The following is a 21,419-nucleotide window of genomic DNA, read 5'->3' as shown; positions in this document are numbered from 1 at the left end:
GTGTGGATATGTGCCCCACCTTCTGTGCCCATAGTGCTCATTTCTGGGCTCGTATTTCTGCCCTGAATTCCCTGGAGCCCAAAATGAAGGATCTTGTCTGGCAGTCCACATCTCCACCCACATCCCCAGGGAAGTCATCAGATGCAGAGGATGCACCATGTCCTGTCCTGATTTACAAGCTCCACAGTCCAGCCGTGCCCCCAGCTGGCACCTGGTGAGCAGGTAATATTTATAGAAATGCAAATCAGGGAACCCCTTTCCAATGTAAATAGTACCAGAAGGATTTGACCCTAGGTACTAATTTCCTGTCTTAATCCGTAGTCTAATAGAGAGTTCTTGTAAAATTCAACTTTTCTTCAAAGGTGCCTTTTTTCAAACTCTTGATGGAGGTCAGTGAAGTGATGGATTGTGAATCTCCAGCCTCAGAGTGAGAGTGAATATGATTCAGGTAATTATGTTCCAGTTACTGTCACATATTAGAGATAACTGTAGATTTGTCTTATCTGCTGTGTCACATATAATTGGTGGCTCTTGGTGTCGTGTCAGGACTGAAGACACATAAAGCTTTTTAATGGGAAATCTGATCTCACCTGGGGGCATCTTCTGTCTGCAGCCATTCTTCTCTATCCCAGGAAATACTTCTATTTATCAGCACCACAGCTGCTCTTGATGAAAAAAAACAATCTTCAAGTGGTCATGAGGAGGTGCTAGGAGGTCTAGGATGAATGGGCAGATGGACAAGACAGTATGGGGGATATCAAGAAACCAAGAGTTTATTGTCTTGCATTGCTAATTTACCTGTGTTTGAATTTCTGCCAATTTCTCCCTATATTTTTTTTAAGTTCTCCAAGATAAGAAGAATTAGCCTATATTGGTACAGAGATGACCATATTGGCTCTTGTCTCATTTTTTTTTTTTCCTATAACACAAATAATAACTATGGAATACTACCAGACACTGGGGATTCTTTAAAAATTTTATTTCAAAGTCAGATCCAGATCCAGGCTTAGAACAAGAATTTCTGGCATGGGCACAGAACAGGAAAGGGAATTGTAGATCCTTTAATTAACCATGGACCAGGCAAGATACGTTGGCAAATCCCACTGAGAAGCTGCTGATTCCAGCAACGGGCTGCAAGGGAACCTGGCATTCTCCTGGAGCAAACATCCTCACAGCTGAACCCCAGAGCTCATCAGCCCCACACAACTGGCTGGATTTATCCTCTGCAAGTTCTCATCCCCATGAACAGAGTCAGCCCAGTGTTGTTAAGCTTGTGAAACTTGATGGGCTCGCAGCACGAGGCAGTTTAGCTGCTGCTATGTGGGATACCTTTCTGTGTTCAGGTTTATTGAAAACCTCATGTCCCATCTGTTTCTGGATGCTCCTTTCATGTTCTTCATCTCCTTAGGCTGTCTTTTCCAAAGAGCTCTCTGGATCCATGTGGACTTAATAAGCGATTTTGGTGTGTGCATATGAGCACAAGGACCAAGATGTCTTATTTCATAAAAGTCTGTCACTGATTTATTCCTCCTTCTGCTGCCTTGCTTCCTGTTCATTTCTCCTCACACTTCCAGAGTGAGGAACACTGTTTACATTAAGGATGTTTCTTGTGTTTACAGATGGGGCAGCATTTGTAAATTATTCCAAAGAGTTGTTGTTTCCAAGGAGCCTCTTCAGGCTTTCAAGAAGGGCTCTCACCATGTCAGTGCCTGGGGCTTGTTGTTTGTTTTAAATTTGTTTTATATGTCCTAAAAACCTCCCATGGGACCAGCCAACTCCTGATGCTGTTATAGCCTCCCTCCCCACATATTCTGGTGGCTGGACAGCCAGGAATGCATGTGGACACTGCATCCAGCAGCATTTCTCTTCTCCTTGAGTGGAATTGAGTGTGACAGTCAGGGAAGTTTATTTCAGAAAGACACCATTCCACCTCCTCTCTGTCGCCCATATGTGTTGAGTGTCTACATCATAACTGGGAGCACTGGAGTTTTATAAAAGCACTGCTTTTTCTTTCAGGAAAAGGAGCAAAACCACACTAGGTTTGTGTTTCATTGCTTTGTGTTGTCATCTGAGTTCTGCTTGAAAGATCCATTTGTTGTTTTGGACATTTTCAAGTTAATTAAAAATATTGCCCAGGAATAGATCAGCCGGAGGCATGGCTCCTCCTGGAAGTCCTTCTGCCCCTCATGGTGGAGTTTGTCCTTCTCTTCACATCTGAACCATGGAGGAGCACTGGAAATAAGCACATTTATCAGCTAGATGTGCATGCACTTGTCATGGAAGAGTGGACAGGAATTTGAATCGACTGCCATCCTTTTCATCCTGGGATGCAGGAGGATATATTTTCCCTACCATTTTGACATAGTTTTGCATAGCCTAAAATAAAAAGCACATGTTTGCATGAAGGCAAAGTGCACGGATATCTAAACTGTCAAAGAGGAGCAGTGACCAAGCCAAATAGCTTTGGCTAAATGAGGCAAGAATTCAAAGCTGAGCACTGTTGATGAAGAAAATGCCAAATTCATTGCCATTGCTTGTAGTTTTTTATAAAAGAGAAGAGTTGTTGGCTGATCTCAGCAGGCAAATCTAACCTGGAGCATTGCTGAGCCAGTGGGACCTGCAAGTGCATGTGGCAGCTGAAGGCTTTTGGAAAACCTCCCCTGAGCAGGAGCATTTCTATGTCTTCTAAGTCAAGCATTCAGCTCCTACTTGTTGAACAACTTTATTTAAATTATACTAGACCCAGTTTCTTGGATGAGATGGAAAACTGAAGTCTTAATCTCCTGTTTTGCAGATATTTTTTTTTTTTAATCCAATTTTAAACTTCACAATGTCCCAGTGTTCTTATTAACTTGCTGACACTTATACGCAGTTAAATCCTGGGGGAAATTTTTTAACCATTTCTTCTCCACAGTAAATTCCCCTGGGTGGAATTGAACTGAGCAGAAATATTTGTCTTAACAAGCGCAGTGGGAGAAGTTTTAAAAGACACTGCACTTGCTGGAGCTTCTAATGCTTGTGAGAACTGTGGAAAGTAATTAAAGTCACTAAATAGATATTTAAAACCTCAGTTTTGGCAAAAAACATCTCCATCTGGAGATATGTACAGGGAAACCGTTGTGACCTGAAGCATGGAGAAGTTACAGAGTTTGTTTAGAGAAGAATTTTGAATTAAACACAGAAACCTGCCTATGTATGGGTTTAATACCCACAATTTCAGTTTTAAACATAACACATGAGCCAAGTTTTAGGTAGAGCTGCTGGTGCTGAAATGTTATCCAGGAAAAAGTCTGAAAGGAGCTGATACTTCTGTGATAATGCAGCTTTGGGTACTTGATTATTCTTTCCATTTCTGTTTTTACTATGCTCCATTACCAGTAAAATATGCAATGTCAGTCCAGCTCTACCAGTTTTGAAGTGCTCCTTGAGAATTGTAGGAATCTTTTGGCAGGAAAAATGTATCTACGAAATTCTATTACTATCAAGATAAGTTTTAAAAATATTTTCTTTCTCAAGGAACTGCAGATCAAGCACTGCTCTGCAAACTGACACTCTTGATGAAGCAATGAGCCTGAGCTGCCCGAAAGCAAAGTGAAGAGGCTACAAGTCCATAAATTTGCTGTTATCTGAGTGCCTTTCCAGAAGGTACTTGAATTGATTTGTGTTCTTGGAAATACCATTTTCTGTGTCAACACTGTGGGATGGTGCTGCCAAAAAGCCCCTCATCCTTCTGGGGAAAGTGGCAGTTCAGATGTGGATGTGCCTGACTGTCATGAGCTGTTATCCCCACTTTTGTCTGGCTGCAGCTCCCTAGAAGTAGCCAACCTTTGAGATTCAATTCCTGCTGTAATGGATTTGAGCAGGAGGTCCTTAGAGAGTCAGTTTTCAAGCCCTTTCACCTTCCATGCCTTGAGCTTTAATATTATTCCTATAAGCACCTCTGACATAAAGCACCTTTGATGTAAAGAGAAAGTTGGGTTCTCTCTCGGCCATTATGGGAAATATTATCTTTCAAAAGAAGGGCAGCATTTACATCTTTAAAAAAAATCAATTCAAGATCAGAAGCAATGACTTCCAATTCTATTTTTCTTTCAAGTTTTCAGTACCCTGAACCATCTGAGCTCACCCAATAATGGTCACCACTTCAGCTGATCAGCTCCTAGGCAGCCTCCACCAAGATGTATTTGGGTAAGTTACCATGCCATGCCAATATTGTTTTGGGTTGGACAATTTTCTGACACTTGATTGCCCTGGGTAAGACATTTTTGGTGAATCATTATACCAAAATGCAAAGAAGGTAACTTGAGAAAGATGCTTATGTTTCTGTAGCACTTTGCAGCAGATGTCTCCTATTTACTGCTTTATTTTATTGCTTAATGACTGGATCTCGAGTAATTGAGCGATTTGACAGATATTTATTTGTAAAATGTGATTCATTTAGTCAGACATTGTGAAACAGTTTCATGCCAGTTCTAGATATTTTGGTAGAACTTTCTAAAGATGCAAACATTCAAGTAAATTGCTCATGTCAGTAGCACATCCACTTTTTACTGTTCTTTACTGTGCACAAATATTTGAGTTGACAAAAAAGCGCTGGTGAACAGACTACAGGGACTTCTGAACTTTAATCAACCACAAGCACTGGCAGGGTTCAGAAGTAATTTCCTAACTATGAATCACCTGCAGACAATGAATCACATTCTGGAGAAGATTGCCAAATAAAACAAGCCATCATGTATAGCTCGCATTGACTGGACTATGGAAAGGCCTTTGATTCACCTAGCTGAAAGAGAAGATGTGATGAAAGCACTGAAATAAAGGCATAAAAGAATGTAGGAATCCCAAACCACATCTGCCAGCAGTGAATGGCGACATTTAAGTTCGACAAGGAAGATAAAAGAAAGCGAGACTAAGCAAAATAGCAGCCGAGGAGACACTATCTTACTGGAAAAGACTTGCCTGGAGAAGAACTTCACAAAGCATTTCTGGGAAGAAGACCTTAGCTTAACTTCAACCATATGTTCGAGCTCAGATTTCGGCTGTGATGGAGCAGTTGTCTTTGCTGAACTGGCCAATGATCTCCAGGCGATTTTTAGGGGAATGGAAGTGGAGGGAGAGCAGGGAAGACAAATAGCAGGGGAAGGCTGCGGGGACAAGGCGCTCTCCCTGTTGGCCTGGTGCTTGCTGAGGTGAACAGAAAGCTCCTCCAGGGATTCCACTGGCCAAACTCCTGCTGCTGGAGAAGACGTGTTAGGTTTCCACCTCAAACAGAAAGGGGCCAAGATTTTGGGTGCTAACAATACAAAAAAAGGACAGGATCTTGTATAATGTTTTTCAGAGACAGTGCTGAATAAAGGGATCGTGAAATAGGAGAAGAAACCAAAAACTTCCTGGAGACTGTAAAGAATCACACATAAGAGTAAGTCCTACCACAAGGAAAAGAAACAGAAGAGGGGATAAAATTGACTTTTTTTACTATTTTATTTCTTTTGAGAGGTCTTTGGCCATGCTCTCCCCAGCAGTGAGACAATAGCTGGTAAAGCAATGACAGCGGAAGCAATGAGAGCCCTGCAATTATCTCCACTTTGATGATTCCCCTCTGGTTGTGCCAGCATTCAATAAACCCTCAAATTGCATGCTGTAGCAGGAGAGTGAATTTACTGCAGCCAAAATCATATGAGTGCAATGAATCAAGACAGCCTTTCCGCACTGCTCAGGTCTGGCTGGTGCGTTCCGCTCCACAGACTAACATATATTAAAAACAAAATAAAAAAAAGGTACAGCTGAATTCCAAAATCCTCACAGTACCTACCAGCTAACTGCCAGCATAAAGAGGTCAAAATTGATACCTCTGCCTTGGTTTGTCTCCTTCTCAAAGGGGCAAAAATTAGGTAAAAAAAAAAAGAATTTGCTTCAGAGAAAGGAGCTGCGGCAGCCCGGCGCTGAGGTACTGGGCTGTAAAAAGTCCTCTTACAGGGGACTTTACAGACACCCAGCCTGATTTGCAGTGGGTGACGGCCCCTTCGCCTGGGTTCGTTTTGCCGGAGCGCGGTGCGAGCGCAGGGACCGTGAGCACTTCCCCGCGCAGCCACGAGAGAGCACCCGGCAATTAGGGCTGGAGGGACGCGGCAGCCGGGACAGCGCTGCGGGAAAAATCCCTGCTCGCACTTCCCTCCTCGCCTTGAGCTCCTCGGACAAAATCTGAGTCAAGCCGGGGTTGACTAAACCCGCGCTGCTTGTTTTGAGTGGCTGCGAGGTTTGGCCGTGGGTTGGTGGTGCAGGGATGGGGTGGAGGCTGTGGATGCTGCCCCTGATGGGGCAGGGGATGGGGAGTTGGTCCCCTGGCTCAGGATCTTCTTGTTCAAAGCCAAAGGCTGCCTGAAAGACTGCTGGCAGCTTCGGCTGCCCTTTCACGGCGGCAGCTCTGTACCTAAAAGTCTGAAAGTTAAGTTGTCCATTTTCCTGTGTGCTGGATAATAAACTCAGGCATTGGCTGATCAAAGCGCCCGCCCCGTGAGGCGCAGCTGAAATAAGTATTCCACACTTTATTTCTCAAATGTTAGATACAGTGATAGGGGCAAGAAATGTGTGCGGACAAGCAGGCACAGGGAGGGGGTCTGTGGGGGTCTCTTGCCTGCTGCTGTCCCTGCCAGGGCACATTCTATTGAATCATAGAATCATTTAGGTTGGAAAAGGCCTCAAATCCATCCATTCCTGATGCTCCTGTGAAGAACTGCTGCACTCCCAGAATATGGTAAATTCTTGGTTATAAACTCTTTTTTTTTTTTTTTTTTCAAAGAGCTTATGCCAGTTTTTACTGTGAGGTTTGGGGTGAGCTATCAAGGAAGGAAAACAAATATTATAAATAATAGAAAATTATTGATGTTCCCAGGCAATACTTACAAACACAGATAGTATTTTAAAAATGCAGAAATCCCCTGAAACCTCAGATCACACATGAATCATGTAGTTCACGAGGCACATGTTTACTTGTGTGGTTACTGGGGTACATATTTTCACAGGCATGTAACAGCGACTCCCGGGCACGATTCCGGGGCAGCGTGCCCAGCCCAGAGCTGGGATATCCAAGGCTCAATCCCACCCCACTGCCAGAGCCCTGCACACCTCCATGGCCTGGCTGTGCTTGAGCCAGGCTGGGGAGAGTGCCCTGCGTGGCACAGGGAAGAGCCTCAGCAAAGGGGCTGAAGGTTTTTGGGTTCAGATGTGGGGTGTCCTGAGCTGGGACTCCATCACCTGGGGAGATACTTTGCTTCCAGGACTTTCTCTTGGGAGAAGGAGGAAGAAGAGGAGGAGGAGGAGAGACAGTGGGCCTGAGGTTGAGGAATCTGCAAAGGGATTTTAGTGCTTTGACCCACATCCTCAAAAGCTCCCAGTGAGCAGCCTCTGTACCACCAGCCCACTCCCAGGTACTGTCAAGTTGAAAACTTACAACAGAAATAATAAAAAAAAAACCCTAACAATAAACAAAAAAGTCAAGTTAAAAAACAACAAAGTAATTAACCAGCAGTACAGCCCTGTGTGTTTTTTTCTTTTTGGCAGCCCCTTGCAGAGACGCTCTGGCTCCAGCCATTCAAGCAGTTTCCTATCACTTGACTTCAAAACCAAGCAGCACCAGCAAGAACCAGCAGCTCTCCCACCACTGACCTGCACACCAGCCCCGGGACAGAGCACACACAGCCCCCTGGGACAGGTGGGTGAACCCCCTCACCTTTCAGCCAGGGGGGGTTTGAAGTCACCTCCTCATTCACAGCTGTTGTGGCTGCTCTGTCCCTTAGGTGAGCACTTTCTCCAAATTCCATTAATATATGTGCAATTAAATGCAGTACTTACATGTAAGTACCTATTATTATATGCAATATATGAGTATTTAAAGTACATAAAATCAGGAAGGAGTGAAAAGCAGCAAAATGAGTTTGAAACCACTTTAACCCCAGGGATATTTCCAGCCCTGCCTTAGGGAGAGTCAGCCTAATTCAGCAGAGCCTTCATTCAAGTTACCCTGTTGTAGGAATACCACTAATTAAGTCTACACTTAAATATCAGAGAAATTGTAAGAAAACAAAATCCTGCTTGATACTTAATAAACACTTTATATTTAGAACTTAATAAAAAGGGTTGTCAATATGCTTAGCTGACAGAGATCAGATAGCTGGCTCAATAACCAGGTGCTATGAAAAGTAGTAGAAGGTGTTTTGAAGGACACCCAAAGTGTTTGGAAAAAAATCCTCCAAGTGAAATACATAATGTATCTATTCCTCTAAATAAATTCGGGGTTACTGACAGGCAATAGCAGGTGGTACCACAGGAAAAGCCGTGCCAAGCAGCCAGTGCTCAAGTTAAATTTTCACAAAGTTTTCTCAATTCCCTTCATTGAATCGTCCTAAAATATTTTCAGAAGTTGAAATTTTTCCTCCTGAGATATGTTGTAGCCAGTAAATGCTGTTTATATCGACCACAAACAAATCTTAACTGAATCTCTGCAACTGATGTCTAAGTTCAGTGAACAAAAATAATCATTCCAAAGAGTGTTTAAGGTGAAATCAAGCTGTGGTTGCAAAAGGCTGGTGGAAAACATATTGGATGGCATGGGCTGACAGTCAGGCTGCTAAAGACACCTTCTGGATCAGTTTTAGGAATTGCTTATTAACCACTTCAATAATAAACAGACAGACTAAGGGCATGCAATAAAAGAAAATCCAGTGGATATTTCACTCAATATCCTCAAGCATGACACATTTATTTCATTCAAAAATTCTTTGTTGTTGACTCTGTAATGTGATTCAGTGTTTACTTCAGCTAATGATTTTTAGGGATCTTTCATTGGCCTTTTGTGGCTATAAATGCAGTGAAGATCTACAAGACATGTAAGGGTTCAGTTTGGTTTTGAAATGTAAACCATATAAAAGGAATTTAAATTATGATTTAATCTTCACTAACAAGTTTCTGGAAGACCATACACCCTGAAAGCATTGCACAGTGACACAGTGATGAAACATAGCAATGGGCTCGATGCTGCAATGCAAAAGAAGGGTTTTATTCCCATATCTGTCTTCATTTGTGTGCTTTGGGGTCAGCAGGAATGGCCCCAAAGGTGGGTACTGCTCTTGGAATATGCTGAGCAATCAGTTACTTTCAGGGCTCTTCTGTAGTAGGCACTGACTCCTAAGGGGTTTCTAGTTCATCCCCTAATGTGTGGATTTAGAAATAAATATGCTTATTTCCAGATTCTTTCTGAGGGAAATACTATAGTGTATTTACAGTTCAATTGAACTGCATTTCTGAAAGTCACTTTACGCTAAGGATGGGCTGCTGGGGAAAGAGAGACCAAGAAATTGGTCCTTAAAGAGGTTCTCATTTCTGCTCTGAGCTCAAGTTTACTTCTCACGCCAGTTTGAAGCCAGTGAATAAAATGCAAGCGGAGTTAGTTCTTTTGTCATCCTTAAGAAAATAAGTTAGAGTGGGTCCTTGCAGTTTGCTGATCCAGGATTGTTTTAAGATACAATTGTTAGGCATGTTTTAAAAAGAAAAAAAGATCTTTCAAGAGCTCATTTCCCAGAACATTACCAGCCAACAGCTCTAATGGGCTCACGCCACACAACAATTGTTGACTAATACTATGTGCTTTGCAAAGAAAAAAAAAAAAAAGAAGAAACAAACTGTTATATGTTTTTTGTTGAGATATATTTAGAGAGCTTTCTTATTGTTAAGAGCTTTAGGAACAATAATCAGTGGTATGTCATTCTGGTATTGTTAGCAAAGTCCTTTCTATTGAATTTTCAAGATGTTGTAAAGTGAGATTATGTGAGTAGCACCTCTGGACACTTTTTCCCATCATTGTGTTGGTATCAATCGCTGACTTCCACTGTTTCTCCTGGTATTAAATGAAAATGTTGTTTCCCACTACGCTGATTGGAGGCTGTATAATGCATGACATAACTGATAACCCTACTGAGATTACACATTGTAAGATTCAAACTGCACGAGAAATTTGGACAACAAAGTAGGTGGCCACTTGGACTGGGATACAAAGTTTAAAAGAGAATGTACCAGGATCATTGTTTCAGCTGAAAAGAAGAAACATTACAAATGGATAATTTACGAGGCTGGTTCCTCAGGTTTTGGGAAAATGCTTCTTTTTTGTTTTTTTCCCTTGTTGTTCTGTGGGGACAGTAGGTAGAATTTATTTTCCAAGGGCAAAGTGTTGCCCTAAGGCTCCTCAGCCTCACTCACCCCTGGCAGAGCTGCATTAGAGCAGAAACCCACACCCTGCTGAGACTCCTGACATTTTCCAAAGAGGAAATATTAAAAATTCAGTGGCAGAGTGGAGGAGGAGTAAGTTATACTTTGGAATAGCAGTGAGCTGAGAAAGCCGGATTTTTCTACTCTGTAATAAAACCCCCTGAAAATAATGAAAGGTTTTGAGCTGACTTCTGTGTTACACCCCACCAGTATCTGGGCAGCATAAAGAGCAAATAGGGAGTTCCCTCATAGCAGGTTCTGGCTGCTGCCATTTCCCTCACATCATGTCAGGTTGTTTTGGTCTTGCACTTGTGCTTCAGAAGGATTTTTTTTGAGAGATGACTGAGCTGATCAATGCCTCTGTGCCATCCTGCTGATTACCCACACCTGCTTCTTTTCCTCCAGCACCACGACAATTTTAGGGTGGTTCAAGATTTTTGTTGGGGCTTTTTTTTGGGTGGGGTTTACCCCTGCTCTACTTTATTCTTCACACAGCGACCTTCTGCCCAACTTTGCTGTTTCCTAAGCTAACAGAAGGTGGCATGACCAGAGCTTGGCTTATGGATGGCACAAGGGGAAGGAGAGGTCACTGGCATCCCATTCCATGTCCATCCTCACAGGGAGCAGAGAAAAGCATGGGGAAAAGCTCAGCTACGAGCCATGCTCCTGCCCTTCAGCACCTCTCAGCCTGATCTCTGTGCTCAGCCAGGGCAGGGACAAATTCAGACCTGACCCTGGCACTCCTCAGCAGATGGGGTGTTCAGTCCAAAAAGCAGTTCTTGATCTCCCATTCAAACCTTTTATGGACGAGTGTAAAGCTGGAGCAAGTTGCTCCATGCAGTGGTTAAAGTTTTAATAGCTCTTAAGTAATAAAAACAGCAGAACTGCTTCCAGGGAGTACCAGGGAATCAAGTCTAAATGTAATAAAGGTCTCTCCTTCGTTATGGTGGATTGCAAAGGGTTTTGTGGCTTGTGGTTGCACAGAGCTGAGGGGCTGTGGATCCTTCTGAACCAAACTTTTACTACACCAGTGTGATTGCAGCTGACTGGAGCTCACACCTCTGGGAGTGCCTCCCGAGGAAGGGTAGACATGTCTGAGACTGGAAAGATTTTCCTCCCTTAAGACCCAAGCCCAAGGCTGGGTGCTAGAAAATATTCCTGGCCATACTCAGATGAGAGATGAATTCAAGAGAAGACTCACCAGACTGGTGCCCAGGGTACAGGGGACAGATTCCAATGGGGCTTGTTCAACTGGACAAGGACTGATGGTTTGTTTTAAGCTAAAAGAAGATCTATTTAGACTGGACATAATGAAGAATTCTTTACAATATGGGTGGTGAGGCCCTTGGTTGCCCAGAGCAGCTGTGGCTGCCCTGGCCCTGGAAGTGTCCAAGGCCAGGTTGTGGAAGGTGTCCCAGCCCATGGCAGAGGGGTTGGAATTGGATGGCCTTTAAAGGTCCCCTCTAGTCTATTGTATGACTCTACGAAACATTTGGGTACAGTAAAACATGTACTTCCTTAATTAGGAAGATCAAAATCCTTTAAATATTTGTAAGAATCAGTTTTAAATTAGACCATTAGGTTTTGTCCTCCAATGTTTTACTTTCATTTGGGTTATGGATGACCTGATATTGAGTCTGCTGGGATTTTCCCATAAATCCCTCTGGAATTCAGGAGAGGTTGAATGTTTAAATGAATTTTAACATAGCTCATGCCTGAATTTTAATTTTTTTTCCTACTGTATCAGCACTTCAGATGTCAAAAAACCCTTTGCTATTTTAGGAGCGGAGAAAGATGTGTGGATGAGACGGGAGAGGATCCTTGGAGGATGCTGAGGTCAGGTCTGCGGTCTGTGTGTGGAGAAGGCAGCTCACCACCTTCCTCTCTTTTGATGGCAGCTTTAAGGCAGGAGACCCCGCAGTGAGCTGCTGCTGAGCACCCTGAGCTCTCTTATCCGTGCTGAAATCTCTCCCTCCGCTTGTGAACTTTTCCAGGAGCTTTTCTAGCAGGAGTTCCTCCAGTGGCCACCCTGGGGAAGGCAGAGGGGCTGGTGTGGCTTGGACAGAGGGGCTGCTTTGCTGCAGTTACCCCCCTGCATACCTCCCCCCAATTAGCCTGGACCTTAATTGGGCCTGACACGCGCCTGTTGAAAGAGATTCCCCAGGAATTAAAGCGCTACTCCTCTGGTTTGGGTTGGCTGCTGATGTGAAACATGACATGATCTTGGAGAATTTTCTGAGCTTACCATGAAACAAGGCTGCCACAGGTATCAAGCGGGCTTTGTGCTGGGGCTGTAATCATATTACAAATTGAACGCTTCCACATGTGCGTGCTGGCACATCCACCCTCGCCTATCTCACATGTATCTGCCCCAAGGTACAGATGCTGAGGTCTTGACATAGCATAATATGGATCTAAATATATTTTCCAGATTGCCTTAGCACATGCTAATGAAAATGAGGAGTAAAAGGCCCGCAAGATGCAGCTGTTTAAAATTTTCTTCAATCCCCGAAAATCAACTTCTTAATTACTGATAATTTAAGCATCAAAATCACCACTAACCCTCTTCTCCCACTAGACCCTCCCGAGTTGGGAGGCCTGCTTGAAGACTCTTGGGCAAAACTTTTTCTTAGAAGTGTAGCTTTTCATCAAATTTCTTCAGCTTTTCTGGAATTAATTAGTATTAAAATAAAGCAGGGAAAAGGCGAGTGCCTGCTGGAGGTGCCTTCTCTCAGACCTCCTGCTTAGACTGCTAAAGCTCATTGTACCACAACACTTTCATATTTCCACAGCACCTTTCGTAACAAAAGGTTCCCCAAACTTCCCCAAGTGGATTTATAGATATAAATAGCTTCAATTGCCTTTAAAATGTGCACCCTCTTGGAGCAAAGAAAGCAGGCTTGGCTTCCATCATGCAAAAGGATCTGTGTTCAGTCTGGTTTGTGTGGATACCTAGTGGGGGCAACCAGTCCCAAGCAAAGTTTAGGCAGTGGTTTTGGGATAAAGGCTGGCAACATATTCCATGAGTTCCTGGATCACTGTGTGGCAGTGGGGCCTCTTTCCAGGGATTATCTAAATGTTAGTCTTGTTAAAATCTAAATTCTGGAATAATTTTGCTGAGAATTGTTTTCCTCTAGCAGCAAATAAGTCTGAACCAGAGGAAAAAAAATAATGGAAAAGAAGGTGTACGCAGTACTTATTTTTTACTTTTTATTTGATGCCCACCATCTCCCCAGACTTCCCTAAATGACTCTGAACTTGAGTTGAGCCTTTCCTAAAGCTGGCACCGTTTTCTGTACAGAAACAGAAGCTGAATTAATCTGTCTCTTGCCAGCCCCAGGCTAGGTGTGCTCCCAGACCCAGAGAGCCAGTCAATGGATGGGAGTAAAGCTGGTTTTGGCCAGGCTGCAGAAAACATTTTCCTGCTAACTGGAGTCCTGGCAAGGAGCACGGGCTTTGACATGGAAAAAGGGGTTTCTGTTTGCTGCTGGATACCTTTGTTTTGTTTAAATCATTACTGGAAGCATCTTTAAAACTGACTTTTCCACACCACTCTACGAGAGAGCAACAAAACCACAACTGGGACTAAATATAGCTGGAAGGCAGAGAGCACAGTGGAGCCATCCAGGAGCTCACAGTGAGTCTCTACATGGGAGAGACCTGACAGAAACTTTTAAAGTTCAAAACATGCATGGAGCAACAGGCCAAACTGAATAGCTGAGCAAAAGCAGCCCTGCAAATGCTTTTCTAATAACTTCCCCTCCCATTACTCCACAAATGTACCCATTGGAAACAGCAGCTGACACAGGAATGGTGACTGAGACCCACAGGGCTATTGAGGAGCTGGGCCAGGGTGAAATATTGATTAATCATCTTGTCATGCTGGGGCTTTGCTCGGTTCTGTAGATAGGAATTGAGAGGGCAATGTGCAGCTCCTCCATCTAGGAAGGCTGCTGCATCACATGGGAATGACTTGTTGACTTACAGAAAAGTACTACAGTGGGGTGAACAGTAGGATGATGCTGAAATAAGCTGAAGGGATTTTTGAAAAGTATTGGCTTTTTTTGTTTTTCCTTAGAAAAAATTAAATCACTGGAGTAGAAAGCCAGAAACATCAATCCTCACTCAGCATCTGTTTGTATCTGGACAATTGCACCTGTGTGGTCCATTGGGGAGGGTATGACACTAAGGCAAAAACCATCCAGTTTTCTTTGTTTATTGGAGGATGAGATGAGTAATCAAATCTGGGTTTGCTTTTCAGCTATTCCTCTGGGTGAACAACTCTGGTACTGAGACAAGGCAGTGAAAATCAAGGTCATGGTAAGGGATCTACATGGAGTTGAAGGATTTGTTGATATTACAGAAATGCTCTTTGTCCCCTCTGCCCATCAAACCCCGTGGCCAGTGCTGCTGGCTGGGACACTGTGACAAGAAAATACCAAGTTCCAGATAACCAATGGGAAAATCAGCCCAGGGATTGGTGGCATTTGCTCCCTAATGGTCACCAGAGCTGGTTATGGGCAGGTTGAACTAACCCTGAGCTCAGCTCAAGGAGCACTTTTCCTGACAGGTCTATGATACGTGTGCTGCTTAACCCAGAACATTAAACCCAGGGGACACGGTCCCACCCTTTCTCCACCTCCCAAACCCTCTTTCATCTAGGGCAGGTGAGGGCAGAGCCGATAAGAACTGTCATTGCATCAAATTAAAGGGGAAAACGATCTGGAAAGCTGTTTGCAGATAAAACTTGTCTTGATTAGTCTATTTGTTCTCTGTATTTGGCAGAAACCTAAAACCAAGTTTCACAGTGACTTTAACTGCCCTAAAAATAATGGCCTATTTATGCAATTATCTGCATGTACGTGGCCATTGCCTCAGGCCACTGCAGTACAAGAATATGCACACAGGATTTTTTTTCCATCTATTTACTATTTTTCCAAGTGGGGTTTAGGCTTCCTGCATGAAAACCATTCCAGTGTAGGTTCTCAGCTTGCCACCAACTCATGCAGAAGGCTCTCAAGCTGAAGGAGCAAACCAAACAAGCCCACACCTGGGCTGAAGACAAGAATGACACATATATTCTGAAATATAACCTTATATCTTATGAGCTACAAGAGGTCTTTGGGCACTGACACAGGCTGAGAGGAGCATCTCAGCCTTTCCATCTCTGCTGATGAGAAGATCAGCAAGATGGGCATTCCCTGGGAAAATGCTGGCTTTTCCTACGTCCCTCCTCCAAAGGTTGCTTAGAAGCAGGGATTCAGATCTGATTTCAATGGGAACACAAATTAAAATGCTCTTTTTTTTCCTTTTTAGACTCTAGAAGGCTCATTTTATGCAGTTGGAGGCTCATTTAGCTTCTCAGCCATGGATTTTGATCACTCTGGTGAGTGAATATTTCACTATGCACCAGCCAAGCCACTTCTTCCCAACAAGCAGCAGGCAGGCAAAACTCAAAGGCAGGGCTCCACAAGCGCCTTTGAAGGTGACACTGCACCAACCTCTTCTGTGAAATGACCTAAATATCCCTCTTTTCCAAGGTAGTGTTTTGAAACTTAAAGGACTTAACTAAACCCCTCCAACAGTCAGTCTATTGAGAGGCTCTGGCTCGGGTCCCACATTTCATGGCCAAGTCCAAGACACCTCCCAGTGCGCCATCCTCTGGTTGCCCTCATGACCCCACAGATCCATCTTTGCTGCAGAGGAAATGCTCCTTTTTTTTTTTGCCCCAACTCAGACAAAACCAAGACAAAAAGGAAATAGATCCCTTCAGTTTTGTAGTCCTTTATTATTTTTTTTAAGTTGATCCTCCCATAGTAATGTACTGAAATGCGTAACAGTTACATTGTACAAAGCATTTAAAGAAAGTACCTCAACTTGCCGATTATTTCAAAATGAGATTATAAACAAAAGGAAAAATAAATCTGGTCCCTCACTAAAGGCCAAAAAAACCCCCAAAAAATAACTGAATACCTTCCGTTATTTATTTATTTTTTTAAAACATAAATTTGGAACACTTCATCTTACAAATAGGATTAACATGAACATAACATCACACAAGCTCGCAGACAACCAGCATAAAATATTGGGTACAGTTTTTTTAATCAGAAGAATCATGCTTTCATGAAGAAATTATAACTGTTTATACAATCGAATCAATTTACTGTATTACAAAAAAAAAAAAACAGAACAAAACTAAGTCGCATCTATTAGTTATTTAGTTCATTAAAAGGCAAAAAAAAAATAAAAGAGGAATGTAAGAAAATTTCAAACACTGTTTTGCACTCCCATATACACAGATCAGTTCACCTCACTTTTTTTGGAAGTACATGGGTGCCTTACATCGTAACGCAGTGGGGGACTGGAGCAGTGCTGTTTGTTACAGGAACAGTGCTATTGTAATCAACAAACAATCGTTTGCCAACAAATAAATACACGGTACACACAACACAAAGGAGAAATTAAAGAGGGTAGGGGGAAAGGAAACAATACAACAAAATAGTGACATGATTGTCGAAAATTAAAAAATCTCCTTACAATGATTCGAACTAGCGGTGCTGTCGATGAATGCGGTGCTTTCACGGAATTATCTGGATGATTTAGCTTCTTGGAGTAGTGAACATTCATAGTTTACAATATACACAAGCCTCTTATGTATTGTTTCTCAGAGTTCTTTCTTTTTCTGCCTTTTTTTTTCTCCTCGTTTTTCCTTTTTTTTCAAACAATGCAGTTGAGAAGGTAAAAGAATTACGGAGAGAACAAAATATTCCCTGTTACTTCTTTCTACATTTACGATGGATAGTGCGCATTTGATAGAACTATTTTCTTTCTTTGAAGGGCTAAAATACATAAAGCTTTAATGAAGAGATTTGTACATAAAAGCAACTGTTCCCAATCCTGTGTCAAACTATCTTATACAAAAAGAAAATCAATTCAGTTCCTACTTTAAAGGAGTGCCCATGTGTGTATCAATGCAGTCTTAACCCGCCTGCCCCTGCCCCTCAAAGCCGGGTGAACTGGAAGACACTTTTTCCCGGCCCCGTTTACGTAATCCACTGAAACAATTTTTTTTTTTTTTTTTAAAGTCGCATTGATCCTCCAGAAGTCAGCAGCTGCCTTTGCTGTGCAAAACAAAGTATTGAGAATAAATAGTTTCTTTCTTTTTTTTTTTTTTTCTTTAAAATTATTCCGTTTAAGGTCACCGGACTTTAAATGAGTGACCCTGCAGATTTATAAGGCATTCTGCTCAGCAGTCTTTTAAATAGTCATATATGAAAGAGCCATGCTACTGGTTTGGACTTGGTCCCATCCTCGGAACGACCCCGCACTGTCATACGTGGCTGATGGACTGGATGGCGCTGGATTCCGCGGCGGCTCTCGCCATACTGTGCCACATGTTGGGAGAACTGTGGGATGCAGAATGAAGGGAGTCCTTCTCGGAGAGAGAGAGCATCATGGCATAGGCCTGGATGGGGACAGAAGAGGGACAAGGAGGTCACACTCCTGCAGCAGGGATCTGAGCTTGGACCCGCGCCACCCGTGTGCAGCCAGGGCAGCAGGCAGGCTACAGCCACTGGGCTCAGCTTAGTTAAAAAAAAAAAACCCAACTAAATGCTTTAGGTAAAACCACTGTCAACCCCTTCACTGACACTTTTGACTCACTAATAGTAATAATAATTTCTGCTTTCATCTGGTTTCACAAAGCTCAGAGAAACCTTTAATAGTTGACAAGGTCCCAAAGTCTCCTTTGCCTTCAGATTCTTGGCACAGGAGTCTCTTTTCAAGTGGCTGAGGAATCACATTATCCCTTGTCTCGTCCTGTATTTCACCAAATGTAACAGTCTCCTTTGCTGACCTTTCCTACATGCATATTCTGCAGTTTTTAAAACAGGAATCTTTCAAAGGAGCTAAAAAAACCCATTTTAATTAGTTAATGTTTAGAAAACAGTAAAAAATAGCATGAGGATACCATTTCAGTTATTGCTGTTTGTAAAACGTGCTGAGGACCCAGAGGTGGTACCATCCATCAGGCTATAAAAAAATACCAAAAAGCCAAGCTAGCCAGAAGATCAAGTCACATCCCTGTGAGGCTGCAGCAAAACTCTGCAGCATCAGTGTCAGCAGAATGGAACTAGTTCTTAACATTCATGGCATTTCTGGGGGCAGCAGGCAGAAAAAAAAAATAGTAAAAAAAGTAAGAAAAGAGTATGGAAGTCCTCTGTTCTCAGGGACCAGAGTGCCCTGCCATGTCTCTGGGGTGCAGTGGGATGTTGGGTGAGCCTGAGGTTTGTGGACATGGAGCACAGCCCTGTCTGACAAAGCTGGAACAACCCTGCCTGCCACACACTAACAGCTTAATCCTGCGGGTATTTGGTGACAGTAATATTTTAACTAAGTTAAGCTTTTACCTGGGATTTGGATTTCCTGTACAACGGTTGCTTGAGGTCCTCTGGCAGCTGGGAAGCATTGAAAGCTGCCAATTCAGCTTCACTGTATTGATTTTCTTCCATTTTCCTCATTTTGAGGCTATCTGTGAAGTGCCTTATGTGGTCCAAAGCTGAAAGTCCAGTCTTACTATACTCCTCTTCTTTATACCTACAAAAACACCGCGGAGGTTTTAAATGTCAATTAAATGATCCTTTCTGCGTGCCCTCATCTTCTCAGATTTACACATATGAGCAATTTCCCCCTTTTTCACATTCATAAACCACCTTGCCTCATGGAATGGCGATCCTGAAGTAAAAGGAATTCCCTTTTCTGCTCTAAAGAAAGGGCAGTTGAGTGGGGGAGGGAGAGTTTGTCTCTCTCGTGGTGTCTCCACAGCCTTTCACAAGGCCATTATGAGAGATCCAGGACGGCTCACGGAGCAGATAACGTCTCTCCCATGGAACTGTCTCACCCTGCTTCCTGTCTCACCCAGAACCTCACAATAGCTCCCCAAGCACAGTCAGTTTTCCTAACAAGGGCTCCAGACTGCACGAGGAGGCTGAAAGCAGGGCTGGTGTTGACCCAAACACGGACGCACGTTGCTATTGTGAGTGGGAAGCGGCCGCTCCGCAGCGGTTCCCACGGCAGCCGGTTTGGTGCTGGCACTCCTGTATGGTTTATTGTTCCCATTCCGCCCATCGGGCACACCAATACTCGGAAGGAACCAACCTGCCAGGGGAAGCTTTGCAGTTCATGTCCAAAGTACTCGTTTCCTCATAATCCTCCTCGGGAGTGCCCTCATGCATGTCACTCGTCGCGGGCTCTTTGACTGCCTTCCCTGCCATTTCGCTCTCCTCATCCTCTTCATCCATCATTACTTCATCTTCTGCCTCCTCGTCATCCAGCAGATCCGAATTCTGGCTGGCTACCATGGCTTTTTCATCCTTAAAGTGGCTGCCATTCATTCTGAAAGGACCAAAACAAATGCAAGCTATAAACACAGATCAGATATGAAAGCTCCTCATGGGCAGACTCTTGGAGGCAGATCTGAAAAGCATCTGTCCCAGCAGAATAAAGTGATTTCTGTATTTTACATCTTGCTTAGCTTCAGACATTCAGGCAGCATTGGAGAAAATTCCACTCAGAAATCAGTGGGACGTTACAGCACCATCAGCATGGGATTTTCCTGTTATCCTGCTAAAACTACTGTTCTAACAGAGGCGAGTTCAGATAACCATTCCAAATTTTCCCCTGCATTATTTCATCTCAAGTTTCCAATCATACATGTAGTCTGGGCAAAACAACTCACTGCCTTTGAACAGAAGCTGTAGGGGCCAAGAAATTTTGAAAATCGGATCTGGCATTTTTAAAAGAAAATGACATCCAATATTGGATTCAGAGTTTTAAAGTCAAAATTACATGCATAATTAATTTTTCCCACTATCACCCCTTTGGAAGCCATATTGCTTCATGAATGTATGGATTTCATACATGGGAACCTAAGGGGCTTCAGCTGGAGACCTGAAGAGTGGTCTGCAATATCACCTCTGTGCTGAACTAGGCTATTGACTCATTTGAAGGGTAAAAAGCAATGAAAAGAAAGGTCATATGGCAATTTAAGTGCATTTATTCTTATTAAATGAGTAATAACAGCAATACACACATGGAAAACGATTTGGTCTACAAACTGTTATTACGCTGCCCTTTGCTCTCAGACAATGACTTCTCTTAACTACTTCCTACGGGATTTTTATCAAGGACATAATACCCACGCTGAAGTAGGGGTTGTTTGGTTATGGTCTCAACCCTGTAGGATTCAGACTGCATTGTGTCCATCACATCAAATGAGAATTAAAGAAATTCACCACGGCCTCAATGAACACCCAACCAGAGGCCCAGGGATGTGAACGAGCTGCACCCAGTGGAGCCCCCCCAAAATTCGTGCTACCACCATATCTGCCCCCACCACGTCATGCAGCACAGAGGCCTTGATTCATCTATTGTTCTCATTGTGCAAAAGGTCCTTAACTCTTCCAGGAATACAGTTACAAAAATGGAAACCTTATTGTCCGCACGCAGTTTGCCTCAGACTCCGCGTGCATCAAACTGTGCGGGACAATATGGGAGAGACCCAACGTTGGAGCAAGATAAGATGAACCCTCACAGCCTTGCTGGTGTTTAACATCTGACTTTCTGAGGAGCAAAGCTGGTCTCTGCCACAATAATAGCACCATTTTCCTGAACATATTAGAGTTTCATCTATTTTCCAAGCAAATTCCAGCTGACTGCCATGAGTTTAGTATTGCATTGAAAAAAGCTCTAGGGAACAGTCTGTCTTTAGAAGAGTATCAAAAAAATCTGAGGTTGTGCAGAACAGGGAGAGCTGAAGCAGCCGCCTCCCTCTAAGATCATCAGAGAAATATCTCTTTATCATCTTTTATTTAAATAGGCAGAAATAAGAAATTGTTGAGCTCAGTTTGGGCTGCCAACTTGCTTGTTATGCTCAATTGAGGCTGCTAGAAATGAAAGGGAGATGGACTACAACCAAAGTAACAAAAGCCATGTGATTAAGAAAACAGATTCTCTAATTATGCTTTCAAATGCAGCAATTTGCCAGGGATAAAATATCCGTCAAGAGCAGTCTGAAGTGCCAAATTTAGAAAGGAAACACTGCACAACCCAGCAACCTTTCCACTTTGCTGACTTCCTGTCGGAGGACATGTTGAGACCAG

General features: G+C 43.1%; 1 protein-coding gene across 2 annotated transcripts in view; it reads right to left on the bottom strand.

The window, feature by feature from the left end:
• Nucleotides 1-16,465: 16,465 nt before the first annotated feature.
• MECOM (MDS1 and EVI1 complex locus) overlaps nucleotides 16,466-21,419 on the bottom strand; it is a 35,594-nt gene continuing 30,640 nt past the window's right edge. For both annotated transcript variants that reach the window (XM_066556842.1, XM_066556843.1), the window contains 3 exons: nucleotides 19,417-19,653; nucleotides 18,669-18,855; nucleotides 16,466-17,725 (listed from right to left, as the gene is read on the bottom strand). In XM_066556842.1, coding sequence (XP_066412939.1) covers nucleotides 17,591-17,725; nucleotides 18,669-18,855; nucleotides 19,417-19,653 — 559 coding nt within the window. In that variant the 3' untranslated portion in view covers nucleotides 16,466-17,590. The remainder of the gene's footprint in view (nucleotides 17,726-18,668; nucleotides 18,856-19,416; nucleotides 19,654-21,419) is intronic.

Source organism: Molothrus aeneus, chromosome 10 (assembly GCF_037042795.1).
Source record: "Molothrus aeneus isolate 106 chromosome 10, BPBGC_Maene_1.0, whole genome shotgun sequence".
Taxonomy (NCBI): Eukaryota; Metazoa; Chordata; class Aves; order Passeriformes; family Icteridae; genus Molothrus; species Molothrus aeneus.
Note: the sequence above shows the minus strand (reverse complement) of the source record. Positions and strands in the feature narration are given on the sequence as shown.